The 13315-nt window shown below is 41.2% G+C and overlaps 2 protein-coding genes across 4 annotated transcripts; both read left to right on the top strand.

The window, feature by feature from the left end:
• The first annotated feature begins 3325 nt into the window (after window positions 1-3325).
• On the top strand, window positions 3326-8497 carry LOC112892877 (ubiquitin carboxyl-terminal hydrolase 4-like). 2 transcript variants are annotated; one of them, XM_025959982.1, is made up of 6 exons: window positions 3326-3750; window positions 5405-5521; window positions 6060-6158; window positions 6540-6716; window positions 6938-7119; window positions 7779-8497. In XM_025959982.1, exons 1-6 carry the CDS (start codon window positions 3493-3495, stop codon window positions 8209-8211), a joined length of 1266 nt encoding a protein of 421 aa, XP_025815767.1. In that variant the 5' UTR covers window positions 3326-3492; the 3' UTR covers window positions 8212-8497. The 2 variants fall into 2 exon arrangements, with proteins under 2 accessions (XP_025815767.1, XP_025815771.1); XM_025959986.1 differs by lacking the exon at window positions 3326-3750 and adding an exon at window positions 3772-4739.
• A 325-nt stretch (window positions 8498-8822) lies between these two features.
• On the top strand, window positions 8823-12923 carry LOC112892893 (CMP-sialic acid transporter 5). Of its 2 annotated transcripts, none has more exons than XM_025959993.1 (7): window positions 8823-9079; window positions 9833-9881; window positions 9961-10187; window positions 10800-10998; window positions 11074-11217; window positions 12156-12216; window positions 12317-12923. In XM_025959993.1, exons 1-7 carry the CDS (start codon window positions 8961-8963, stop codon window positions 12370-12372), a joined length of 855 nt encoding a protein of 284 aa, XP_025815778.1. In that variant the 5' UTR covers window positions 8823-8960; the 3' UTR covers window positions 12373-12923. The 2 variants fall into 2 exon arrangements, with proteins under 2 accessions (XP_025815778.1, XP_025815775.1); XM_025959990.1 differs by having other exon boundaries at window positions 8848-9079; window positions 12156-12230.
• Window positions 12924-13315: the final 392 nt, after the last annotated feature.

Below are 13315 nucleotides of genomic sequence, written 5' to 3'. Positions count from 1 at the left end.
AATTCTACTCTCATGCATATTCTGATATCCCTTGAGGTCATAGATATTCAGCAGTTATTCTCAAAATAGGTGTTATGAGATTTGTAAGTCCATTTCAGAAGAGTTTGCGCATACATTAGATAATCATAGGTGGAGTAGTGCACACTAATGGGACTACATACCAAAGACCTTTATGAAAATTGTTGCAAAGAATAATATTTGGCGGGCAAATTTTAACTTATCCTCATGAACAAGCGACTTTTAGCGCCTATAAGCACTAATATAAGAAAGTCTTGTCTAGCCTCAGCAGACTAACATGCATTCTTCTCTCAATAAGATGGACTTGGTAAACTCTGCACATGACTGACGACTAGGTTAGGCTAAAGAATTTCTCGCAACAAAAAGTTAGGCTAAAGAATGATAGGATAGATACTAAAATGGTGTCCCTGCAGTTATCTTCAATTGCTGAGGAGTGAGGACATAAAATTTTGAGACTTCAAAAGCTGGTAGCTCATTGAATTCTAAAACTAATGTGGGGTCATCATCGGTGGAATATAATTCGACATAAGATATTTCTAGGGACGATATAGTCAGCTCCTCAAGAAACAATCTAGTGGACTAACGATCAATCTTACTATTACTAATTGAAGGTTTCTTTTGAAGCCTCCATGTGAAGCCACCTAAAATCATAGGTGGACACTCTAAAAAATAGAGAAATTCTAGAAATTTTCACAAAAATCAGAAACATCCGGCCATCAATTTGACAACTTTAATCATAATAGTCATTGCATCTGTTATCTTTTCTGATAAACTACCCACCTCTGCCATTATAAAAATAGACTAAAGTAACCTCCTAAACATGTATCTAAATTACCCACATCTACCATTATAAAAAAATCTAATGCAGGCCCCCTAATCTTCGTGTAAATTATGCACCTATACCATTGTAAAATAATGCAAATAACCCCCTAAATTTGCATATAAATTATCTAATTATATCATTATTAAAAGTTAAAATAACCTCCTAAATCTGAATTTAAATTATATAATTATAATAAAAATATTAAAGTGCACCAATATAAAATTCTAAATTACTATTTCTATCATTAATAATATATTATCTATGTTACTGTTTATATAAAATACTACCCATGATATGTGTCACAATGTGTTCATATATGATGGAAGAGATAAGAATACCAATTCAGAAACAAATGGTTCAATTAAATATATATCAAACACACATGGAGGTGTAATGCAAAATAAAATCTATTGCAACTAGATAATGATAAATATATATTTTAGAGTATGCGTTAGAATATTTAATAGATGAATGAAGACGTGAGATAGATAATTATAATTATTAATTAAAAATTTATTTTTTTAATTCTAATTAGTCTGTGCGGGAGCACGGGTTAATAGGCATGTAACAATACACTTGCACTCACAGGTGTGTGGTGTGTCACAATTCACAAGACTACGATATTTTTGCTTTGTGGGAATTTATTTTGCCTTTATATAATTAAGTATTGAAAACGAGTCCTTTTGTTGATAGACTAAGATAAGTTAAATAAAGATTATTGAGATTTCGCTGTGTGATAGTGCTACATTCACAATTTTCGATTTTATTTATAACTGGTGAAGTCTATCTAAGGAAATAACTACCTAGTCTTTCGCAAAAGCTAGCATATTAAATCATGGTTAACCTGCCAAGTGTCAACTAGCAAAAGGATACCAAGTGTGAAGTAGGTTAGTAATTAAATTAGTACTACCTAATTACCATCTTTTGCCCATTTCTCTTTTGAGCTTTTCTGCCTGACATCATTTCAAAGAAAATTAGAGAGCAAGTATACTTCTAAGTATGAAATCTCTAGCTGCTACAGATGGCTGCTGAAGGTAAGTGCAGACCTTTTCCTTTTTCAGTTCTGAAGCTTTACACTTTCTCAAGTTCTGATTTTTGACACACATTGCTTATTAATCGCAAGTGTCACTTGTAACTTGACCGAGACAAATTTCTTCTTGTGCTGGCTAAAGATTTTCAACTCATCCTATCACCACTGAGATCTTTTATAGTATGTCTTGTCAAAGAGTGTCATCAATCCCCGATGAAGCGAAGCTACTTGTCAGCCGATTGAAGCAGTAATTTAGTTTTCTCAAGCTGAGCAGGTAACTAAGCTTGTGGTTGTTTACCAGGTCACGTTCTCTTCAGCAACTTGCGAAATCTGACATCTACAGACTCGTTTCTTCCAAGCTGTAAACAAGACACCGCTAACTCTGTCGCAGGCAGAATTTCAGCTGAGCTTCAGAGTTTCCATCTTGCTTCTTATCTTCAGTTGCTTTCAAATAGGCAAAAAACCCTTGAGACGCATCGAGCTTCCTGCAAGGCCTTGCTGTCTGATCGGATGTCGAGCCTACACTGGTTCCGGAGAGGAACTCAAGCTTTCCGGGTCAACCACCATTGCTAGTATCAAAAATGTTTTCTGACTTTTCTCCTCGCGGACAATCTCACCACGGACCACGGTGCATGTCGACCCGACACTTTTCTGAAATTTTGATAGATCCGGAGGCAAAGGGCAGTAAGCTAGAGGATCTGTGCCCGTAACACATGGACGCGTGTGGTGGGGCCGGGGGAGGGGCGGCTGAGCCCGGGGCAGTTCTCCCCGACCGGATCTTGGGGCTCGCGGCGGCCAGTCGCTGCGTGAGCGGGTTCATAGGGCACGGAGTGTCCCATTCCAGGCGCCGCCAGGCTCGCCGTGGCCTCGTTGGAGGCAGCGTGGATCACGGTTGTTGCATTGCATCGGCGATGGCCGGACGGGACGTGATCTTCGGCCGGCCAGTGCAGTGGTACGTCTCGGCCATGGTAATCAGCAATGGTGTCGCGGCATGGATATGTCAATTCTGGTCACACACGACATGACGTGACTGTCCATGTATGCCTTCTACTGTAGAAAAATCGTGTTGTTACCTTGTCCAGGAATCTCTATTGCTGGACCAGTCTTACTCCCACGGTCTTTCCAAAGCTGCCAAGCAACCTCCAACCTCAGCCCTAAAATCTTCAAATAAATTCTATAATTCTAATATGTTGGGAAGGCTTGATCTCATTCGATAGGAGAGGAAGGCTAATCTCGTCTGAGTTGAAGAGGACGATGAAGATTTGAGTGAAGAAAAAAGTTCAGGTGTAGCTCATGGAGGTTTTTTCTAATACTTTTAGAAATTTATATATATATATATATAGACACACACGCGTAGACGTGGCTCGATAGCAAAGTCAAATTTGAATGCACACGCACAAGCAACCTTTCAACCTAAAGAAAATGAGAAAAAAAAACACGTCTTCTTAACGGACGTCGCGACAGTAATGACACCCTCGCACTCCTTCCTTCCCACCTCCTCCGTCTCGGTCCCTCCACCCCCTTGCGCTTTCGTCTAGTCAGCCTCTCGACGCCGCCTCCTGACCTCCGCCGCTGACTCCGCCTTCGCCACGCGCGTGGCCAAGCACGCCGGAACCCTAGCATGGCGAAGACGGCGCGATCGCCCACGGCGGAGGCTTCCCCGCCGGCGGCCGCGGAGAAGCACCGCTCAGGCTCCGCGGCCGGGTCGGGGCTGCGGTCCCTCGCCAGCGCCGCCTCCGGGTGGTGGGACCGGTGGGCGGTCATGGGCTCCGGCCTCTCCAAGCTCGAGCGGGCCTTCGGCGACCAGTTCCCCGAGGGCGAGCGCTACTTCGGCCTCGAGAACTTCGGCAACACCTGCTACTGCAACAGCGTCCTCCAGGTGAGGTGACTGACCCTTAAATCCCCGAGAGCTCCCCGTCTGTGATCGCGCGGGGGCCGCTAGTGGGCGTGTTGACTCGTTCGCAGCGTGCTCCGTCGCAATCGGTTTCGTTATGATTGGAATTCCGGTGAGACTTTGGTTAGGCTAGGCCGTTGCCTTTGAAACCGTTAGCGTGGCCACTTTTTTGCCTTTTGGGGGTCGCCTTCTGTTTGTTCTAAGTTTTGTGTAGTGTAGGCGCGTAGGGGACCAGTCGAGTTAGTGGATTTGAGTTCGTTTAGGTGCAAGGGAGTATGGGCGACTCCGATCAATACCTTTGTGTTTATATCCCGTGACAGGATGGAGGATAACAGAATAATGGTGCGATTGACATGTGCTGTCGTATTCAGAATTAAGTTCTTAATCCGATTGGTGGTTTCAATTATACAATTTACACAAGTTTGTGTACAGGGGCATTTCACAACAACTGGATGTTTAGCATTGCATTTTGTGACTGCCATCAATTTCGTGATCCTTGCCTTAAAGGACAACTGCAGTTTAGGATCCTCATTCACGCGTAGTTTCTTCGATAACATTGCTCTCATCCCATGGTACCATGGAATCTGGAACTGATGATGTGTCAAGATGGAATATTAGATATGCCAAAATGAATTTTCATTGTGCACGTATATTTTATTAAGATGTTCTTCAATTTTGCTTAATATTCCAGATGCATTGCTAACCTTATGGTTATGGAAGATTAGGATGCTTGCTATTGGGAAGTGGAAACTACTGGCATTTGGCTTTTAGTGGAGCAATGGGATTCTTACTACTGAATGTAATATTCTGCAATTGAGCAATGCTTAGTTATCTTTATGGATGACTATGGGTAGGCCATATGTATGAAGACGTACTGCAGTTTGGTGCAAATAAACAGCGCATTGAATCCAAGGCGTTCTGTTATCATAGTGCAATGATTTGTTATGCTTTCAGAGTTATAAATGTTTGAACAGGTATCCCTTTTATGTTACAGATGCAGTTTGTTTTTAACCCTACATTCCAAAGAATACAAGTGAACGAGTGCTGCAGTTAATTTTTTGTGGTCCTCCACATTGTCGCACATATTTCTGCTAGCTGATTTGGCATATCGATCAATGAATTAATATGCCCTTAGTCCTCTTCCCCATGTTTTGCAATGACACAGCAAGCCATATTGTTTGTCTGATCACATGCTTTTTAGGTGTTACCTTTTGTGGATTAGTTTTATTCCCAAATATACTGGAAATAAACATTCAGGAATACAATGGTGCTGTTTAATGGTTTAACCCAGGAAAAATGGCGTCATCAGCAAAGTGGTGGTTGATTGTTCATGTATTGGCTATTTGGCAGCATGCCGACCTTCCGCTGTTAACCGTCTGGCTTCTGCAGACCATTTTTGATAGACTTAAGTATTTTCCGGGCAGTATTAGCATCAAAAGTTATAAAGCTAAAAAACTGTTACCAAAAGAAATTATATCTATTTTATTGTTTTTCCCCCATTTGGTTTTGGTATGCGACACAGTTCTAAACACTGATAATTTGTCAGTGCTTACTAGAACTACTACACATCCATTGTGAATTGGTGCCTTGTTTTAGGGTGAATTACTGATGGGGTTTACAAAATTATACCTTTTTTCAGGCACTTTATTATTGCACTCCGTTCCGGGAGCAGTTACTGGAATACTATGCCAAAAACAGAAATCTTGAAGATGCTGAAGAAAATTTGTTGACCTGCCTAGCAGATCTTTTTTCACAGGTGAAGAAATATAACCTGCCATTTATTTGATATTCCACTTTGTTGTATTGTTGTTTATGCAATGAATCAATATTCGAACAAGAATGGTTCTGGGTAATCTTCATTTTCGTTCGGACATAGAAAATATCCTATGTGGTATATTGCTGTTGTTCATGCGTCGTAGAGTGGTGTAATATTTTAGGAGACATAAATCATAAACCTTCGTGTTTTCTTGCTATTTCCGAGAAATGATTGATACTAATTGCATAGTACGCACTAATTGATTATAATTTAGTTGTTTGCATATTATCTTGGCCCTGTGCACGTCTTGCTGAAGATTCTGTATTGTTTCGCCTAACTCATTTTAAAACTCATCCGGAAACTGCATTAACATATGTTTTTTAACTAATTTGTTCAGTACACCTGAACTTTGTAACGTTGCGCATCCATCAGCATGATTGTGACAGATTGCTACTGCATGGGTTTGCCCATGTAACATGAAACTTATTGCTGAGTGCAGATTGTTGTTCTTCTAATAATAATTTTTAATATTTTGCAGATAAGCGCATCGAAGAAAAAGACGGGTGTTATCGCTCCAAAACGTTTCATTCAGATGGTTAAGAAACTGAATGAATATTTTCGTGGTTACATGCATCAGGTAACTTGCAGATGTTTAACAGTGGTACCACATTAGGTCAATCACATTAGCAAATCATAAACTTAACATGGTTATCTTATTCCTGCCATAGGGCGTTTATCTAGTATGATTCAGTAATGCAAACTCAGGCCTCAGCTATTTTTATGACTTCAGTCTCTTTTGTTGTGCGATGCATGGTTCTTAAGAAGAAATTCTCTCCTTTCATTCAATCTGGCTTTTTGTAGTTGGCTAAATTTAGATATCTATTTTCTGTCCCTTCGTAATCTTGAGCAAAAATAAAAATGAAAATGTTTAAAATGAACTCTTCTCTTTCCATTCTGTCCTCCTTATCTTTTGATGGGATAAAAGAGTAAACCTTCCCTTTTCTGTTCTGTTCTGTAGGATGCCCACGAATTTTTGAATTTCTTACTGAATGAAATTGTTGATATTCTGGAAAAAGAGTCTAGTTCTGCAAAGGTTTCACCTGCGACCACATCTCCTGAAAAGGTCTCAAATGGGGCAGCTGTGGATGGAGTCAGAAATGAGCCACTGGTAACATGGGTACATAAGAATTTTCAGGTAAGTAAAAGTAAATGTGGTTTATTCTTTCTCTAATAAGGAATTGAGCCTAACTCGGTTAGAAAAGGGTGTGTTTACACTTACCACCCAAGTTTGAGTGTCCTTCAACTTGAATTTGGGTGCCATTCTTCTTCTTTACTGTAAAAGATACCTAGTTCCGCACACACGGACCCACTTTTCCTTCTAAGGATTTTGTACACAGTCACCCTTACTCTTTGCAGGGTACTTTGACCAATGAAACCAGATGCCTAATGTGCGAGACCGTCACCGCAAAGGATGAGACATTTTTCGACTTGAGCGTTGACATTGAACAGAATAGTTCACTCACAAGCTGCCTGAAGAATTTCTTCTCCACCGAGACTTTAAATGCGGACGACAAGTTCTTCTGTGATAAGTGCTGCAGGTAACAAACCTTGGTGTCGTTTTGATCTCCTAATGGTTTGTCTCTTTATTGCGACAATGTGGAGCCCTTGGTTCATTGTCACGTCAATATGTTGATGCTTGTATTTCTGTTCATTAAGTTTCGTCAACCAGATAGTTTAGAAAACAGTTCCAAATTGCAAGCTGATACTAATAGGCAGATATTCTCACTCCAGCTTGTTACAATCCAACAATCTGCTTGCCCCTATGCTGCTTTTCACAATCTATACAAGCCTTAAAAGGGACACCTTGCAGGCCAATCCCTCACAGTTTAGCAATTCTGCTATTCTACACTTAGTCATGTACCTTTTCTTCTTCACATCTCAATATTGAACTAAAAATGGCATTGAACCCACACTTTGTTTCAGATTTTTGTTCTGTTATAGGGATCGCAGCAGAATACATGTAAAGATTGCATTGGAGTACAAGTGATACCAAGTTTTTGCACCCATTTCTCATTAGGAGATCTGATTATCCAGATTCATCTGGGACCCTTATTCATTAACCTTCGCCTAAGTAGATGAGGTGGGAATGGAATGCATTGGGAATTACCATGTAGCCATGTGGGAACTGGGAAGGAACTACTTAGCTTTGATTTCCCTGTGACAAGTAATGAATTCGAAATTTTGGTTTCTCATGCAGTTTGCAAGAGGCGGAGAAGAGAATGAAGATAAAAAAGGTACCGCAGATATTGGTGATCCACCTAAAGCGCTTCAAGTTCATCGAGCAGCTTAACCGGCACAAGAAGCTGTCTTATCGTGTGGTGTACCCCTTGGAGCTGAAGCTCAGCAGCAACTCTGATGATGCGGACTGCGAGTACTCCCTCTTTGCAGTGGTGGTCCACCTGGGTAGCGGTCCAAACCAGGGACACTACGTAGCCAAGATCAAGAGCCATGACCACTGGCTGTCCTTCGATGATGACAATGTCGAGATGATACCAGAGTCCACCCTGCAGACGTTCTACGGCTCTTCTCGTGAATATTCTGGCAACACGGATCATGGCTACATCCTGTTCTACGAGCGTGTTGGTGGGAATTGCAACGGGAAGGCCGACTCTCCAGAGGGTGGCATGTGACCTTAGGCATGGGATCTTGGGTGGTTTAGTGTACATATGATGGACAATCTTTAAATTGATAAGAGTGGGAAGCTGATGTTCATTGGTGTACAAAAGGGATTTTTTTTTTCTGAGAGCATGGGCAAAAAAGAAGATGCTAGTTTGGACTTTGAAGTTTAGATTGAAGTTGTTACAAAGGATCAACCCGTAGATAGCTCATTTGATTTTATTTTCCGGGTTTTAATTTGGCACAGTATTTGTTCTGAATGGACATCAGATTGCTCAGTCGCTGCTCTTGACACTTTCACCATCCTCATTTCATGCACCAGCTCTCTGTTGTTGCTGCAGCAGGAAATCACCAGTCCCTGCTGTGTGAAACCTCATGAGAATCACTATACTGTTCTCTGCATTTTCTTTATCAGCGAAGTGCTTCTCTGCATCCAAAACCGACATGTTCACGAATTCCATCCGAATTTCAAATCTGAGCTTCAAATAATCTACTCGCGCACGCGAACCACGACTTGGTCGGTGGGCCCGCGTGCTCGTCAAGTCGTCCTCGTCCTCTCGTGCAAGAGTGGAACCCTGAACCCTCCCTGCGCGTGCTTCCGAATCGAATCGAATCTAATCAAAAACCAAAACCAAAAAAAAAAACAAGGGAGAGACGACTAAACCGGGCCCGGTAAGGAAAGGACAGAGCAGGTGCGGAGCGCCGGCCACCTGGCGCATTTTGGTGCCTTGGATCGGAAGCGAGCGAGCGCAGCGGAGGCCGAATGGGCTCCTCGTCCACCCCGGCGGCGGCGGCGGCGAGCCGGCGCAGGGTGGCGCTCTACCTCACGCTCCTCACCCTGCAGTACGGCGCCCAGCCCCTCATATCCAAGCGCTTCGTCCGGTAAGCAAGCGCCCACTCACCCACCCACCCCGCAACTCATTCCCTTGCTGCGCCGGCTAGGGCGACTCGATTTGGACGGGAAGGCACGGAAATTTTGCTGGAGATAGTAAAATCTCTCTACCTTGCGGTGGCAGTTTTGGGGGGTCGGTTCGCTTCCAGTAAGACGTACAATTGTGGAGTAGTGCAACAAGTGAATTCACATACTAGTCGCCCCTTTGTCACAATTTCGTGATCTGGGGGGAAGCGTTCCAAGTTGGTAAACATCCACGTTGTGGAAACGTAGGAACCTATGCAGTGGCCTTTCTAGCCGTTCCTGGGACATTGGCGATCCATTTGGTTATATTAGAGTGCTGCTTATTCTGGTTAGGCTCTTATCCTGCCCTCGTCAATTGGGACTTAATATTAGTTAAGTAAAATACATAGGTAACAAATTTGCTTGTTCTAGATCAAGCAGGACAAACAGATAGGTGGGTTTATGTAATCATGCGTATTGAATCCGATGGGGACATAACATAACACCCATTTTTTGATAATAACTTAACTGTCCCATGATTTTTTTTTTTGAAATGATGTCCCATGAAAAATGCATGAGTTAAAAGCCAATTTTTCAGCAACGCACATTGACGATTTTTGGGATGTAAGGTTTTCTGTTATTTATGAGCTTGCATTCTTTCTACAGCTATTTCTGTCATGAAATAATTTAGACCAAGTACTATTTGACTGTGCTAAACCCCTTTCCGTCTATTGCTGCAGCCAAGATACTATAGTGACCTCACTTGTTCTTGCCACTGAAGCAGCAAAGGTCTGGTACTAGATTTTGTTATGATCAGTATGACATGTTCTTCTTTTGGGCGCTTCTGATTTTCTTTGCATCTGTGTAGGTTATTTGCGCAATCGTTTTATTGATTGCAGAGGGTAGTCTGAAAAAACAGTTCAGAAACTGGACTCTCGCTGGATCACTGACCGCGTCTGGACTGCCTGCTGCCATATATGCATTGCAGAATAGTCTGTTGCAAATATCATACAAGAATTTGGATTCCTTGACCTTTTCAATCCTTAACCAGACCAAGCTTTTATGGACGGCATTTTTCACTTATCTTATTTTGGGGTATGTCCTGGTAACACATCCTATTTACATTTTAGTACCTTGAAAATATCTAGAATGAAGATCTCGTGAAAAAATAACTACTGTGTGTGTTGAGACCAAAACAATGGAAAAATAGACTCCTAAAACTTTTCTGTCGCATTAGAGTTAAAGTGGAACATTGTTTGATGATCTGGAAGCCTACATGACCACTATATAATATTTTGAATCAGTCACGAAGCTAATAATTTTACCAGATAAAACATGCTTTCCTAGCTCAATTTAAGTAACATAGGAGCCATCTGAAAATGAAGGGAAAAAACATCTCAGTTCATGTACCCACTTTCCTTTAGCTGTAAATTACCTCAAGGATTTGGAGTACTAGTCTTGGTTGGTGGATATGGAGAATGAAATCCTAGCATGGAGCTTTGTCCTGAATTCCAGTTCAGATAGAATTAGTACACCAGGGGACCAGTCAATTTGATGGTCTACATTACTTACTACATGACATTTGGACCTTGTTTTGTGTACATTTTTGTGCTTTGCCGACCATATGATGTGGTTAACTCTGATTGGACAATTATCTGAAGTAAAGCTGGCAATCATGTGTTTGATTACCTTTTGCAAATTTTGCAGGCAAAAGCAATCATCAAAGCAAATTTTAGCATTAACCCTCTTAATTAGTGCTGCTGTTCTTCTAAGTGTTGGGGAGAGTAGCAGCAAAGGTTCAAAGGGTGGTAGCTCTGATTACGTCTTGCTCTATGGGATCATTCCTGTTACAGTCGCATCTATGCTGTCTGGGTTGGCCTCTTCACTGTGTCAGTGGGCATCCCAGGTTGAACTTACTTACCATATTTACTTTCCAGGATACAACTTATGGTCACTGCTAACATATTCAATAGTAGTGCAGGTTAAAAAGCATACGTCTTATATGATGACTATAGAGATGTCATTTATTGGAAGCATGTGCATGTTAGCAAGTACCTATCGATCACCAGATGGAGAAGCCATCAGGAAATACGGTTTTTTCCATGAATGGACTTTCTGGACCGTGGTGAGTACTCTTTGCTATTCCATTGTTTCTCCTCTCACTGTTGGGTAAAGCCTGGACGCATCCAAGTTTTGTGCCCTAAAAATCACGAAGTTTTGGCACTTAGAATAAACCAAGTGGGATGGCTAAAATGTAACATCACATTGGATGCTATAATGTGTTGCAGCAGTCAAATCACTTGAAGTCAGTACAATCTTTGCGTACATCATGTACATCATGCCTTCTAGTCAGTACTAAGCTCAATCACTGCAAATTTGTTTTTGGAAACAAGCTATTATCAATATGACTGGAATACTGAAAATCTTGGTTACCAATTCGGACCTAAGAGGGATTCTGATCTTCTGCCTTGTGTCATAATGGTGCCATGCCATAGTAGTCAGCACTTGGAATCAAAAGTGGCCTTCAAAAATCATTGGGTGTTGTATACAGCAATTCACTCTAGAAAGTACTTTTTCTATATTCTTTTAATCTAGGACATCAATGAGTTGTTAAGGTAGCTTATCAACATAGCAGGGTAGCAGGAGCAGCTAATCTAGACATTCGAATTTTTAATGGATGGTTCATGGATGAGACACCTGGCAGCGCACCCCTGCCATTTTATCCTTGATTGTTAGGAACAAGGTTATTTTCCATCTTGATGTTTGCATCTGCTTTTAGACTTGTCTGAAATAGCCAAGTAGGTAATTATTGATCTACCAGGATCAGTCTAAGATGTTGCTTCGGTATTTTTAATGTAAGTTTACCCTTTTTTCAAGGGCCAAATTATTGAAATAGGCTTGTTTCTCTTTATATTTCCATTTAGTGGCAATCTTTTGAATGCACTGATCTCAATCTTCAATTTACTGAAAAGTACATCTGTAGCATAGTCCACACAAATGGAAGCAAAGCTGCAATAGATCTTCATTGATATTCGGGACCTTAATCATCATTCTTTACCTCAGGTACCGGTCTTAATGAATGCCGTGGGTGGAATTCTTGTTGGTCTTGTCACAACTTATGCGGGCGGTGTTAGAAAGGCAAGTGCTTAAACTAACACTAAATGGAAAACAGCCATTCCTTTCATTTACATCTGGAAACTTTGACTAACCTGTTTACTTTTCAGGGTTTTGTTATAGTATCAGCTCTCCTTGTAACTGCACTGCTACAATTTATATTTGATGGGAAGCCACCATCACACTACTGCCTGATGGCATTACCACTGGTCATGACAAGCATATTCATTTACCAGAAGTATCCATATGCTGATAGGAAGAAGAAAGATTGATAAGCATACTTGTCGAGAAGGGAAAGTTTCCATCAGCAGAATGTAACGCTAACCTCATATTTCATTCACAAAAGTCTGGAATTTGCACTGTCAAGTGTACCAACTGTGACGCCTGAAGAGTGAAGTGTTGTCTTTTCATGGAGCTATGTATCATTTATCTACTGATTTATATAGAATTAAACTAGTAGGGCAGTAGCCTGAAATCAATTTCAGCAGACAGTGAGACAGTTGATATTTAGGTTGCATGGAACTTGATGAATTGTTTACGTGTACATCTATCTATATTTTCACAGCTTGAGGAACCTACTCTATCTTTCACATATTTTTATTTAGATTACTTGAACATGAAGGGAGAAGTGTATCTTTTGTATTTGTCTTGATTCTAGCAACTAGGTTAAAGAGTCAAATATTGCATCATGGGTTTCATGTGCCCTGCTTAATCCAATCCAGATTGTTTGATTGTCAGTTGTCATGCCCATGCTACGGTTCCCACTGTTCCAGGGCATAGTGACATGTGCATAAAACGCTCGTGGTCACAGCTAATTGTAGAGTAGAGAGGTTGCAATCAGATTTATTAATTAACTGTGTTGTCTCCTGTAGTATCTGGCAGTTTCATCTTCTCATCAGATGTGCAAGGCTGGTTACAATCTTTTGTCATACTTCTAGAAAATCTCATTGGCTGTCATCCTAATTTTTCACATGTGTCTTTCAGATCAGCTGATTGTTTCACCATTGTGCATCCTGAAAGGATTCAGCCAACTTATTTATTTAGGCAAAGAAGCAGATAAGGTCGGTGCCTCACCATCACATTTTACCCAGGGTGTTTCCTTGAGTCCG

Source organism: Panicum hallii, chromosome 1, assembly GCF_002211085.1.
Source record: "Panicum hallii strain FIL2 chromosome 1, PHallii_v3.1, whole genome shotgun sequence".
NCBI classification, from domain to species: Eukaryota; Viridiplantae; Streptophyta; class Magnoliopsida; order Poales; family Poaceae; genus Panicum; species Panicum hallii.
Note: the sequence above shows the minus strand (reverse complement) of the source record. Positions and strands in the feature narration are given on the sequence as shown.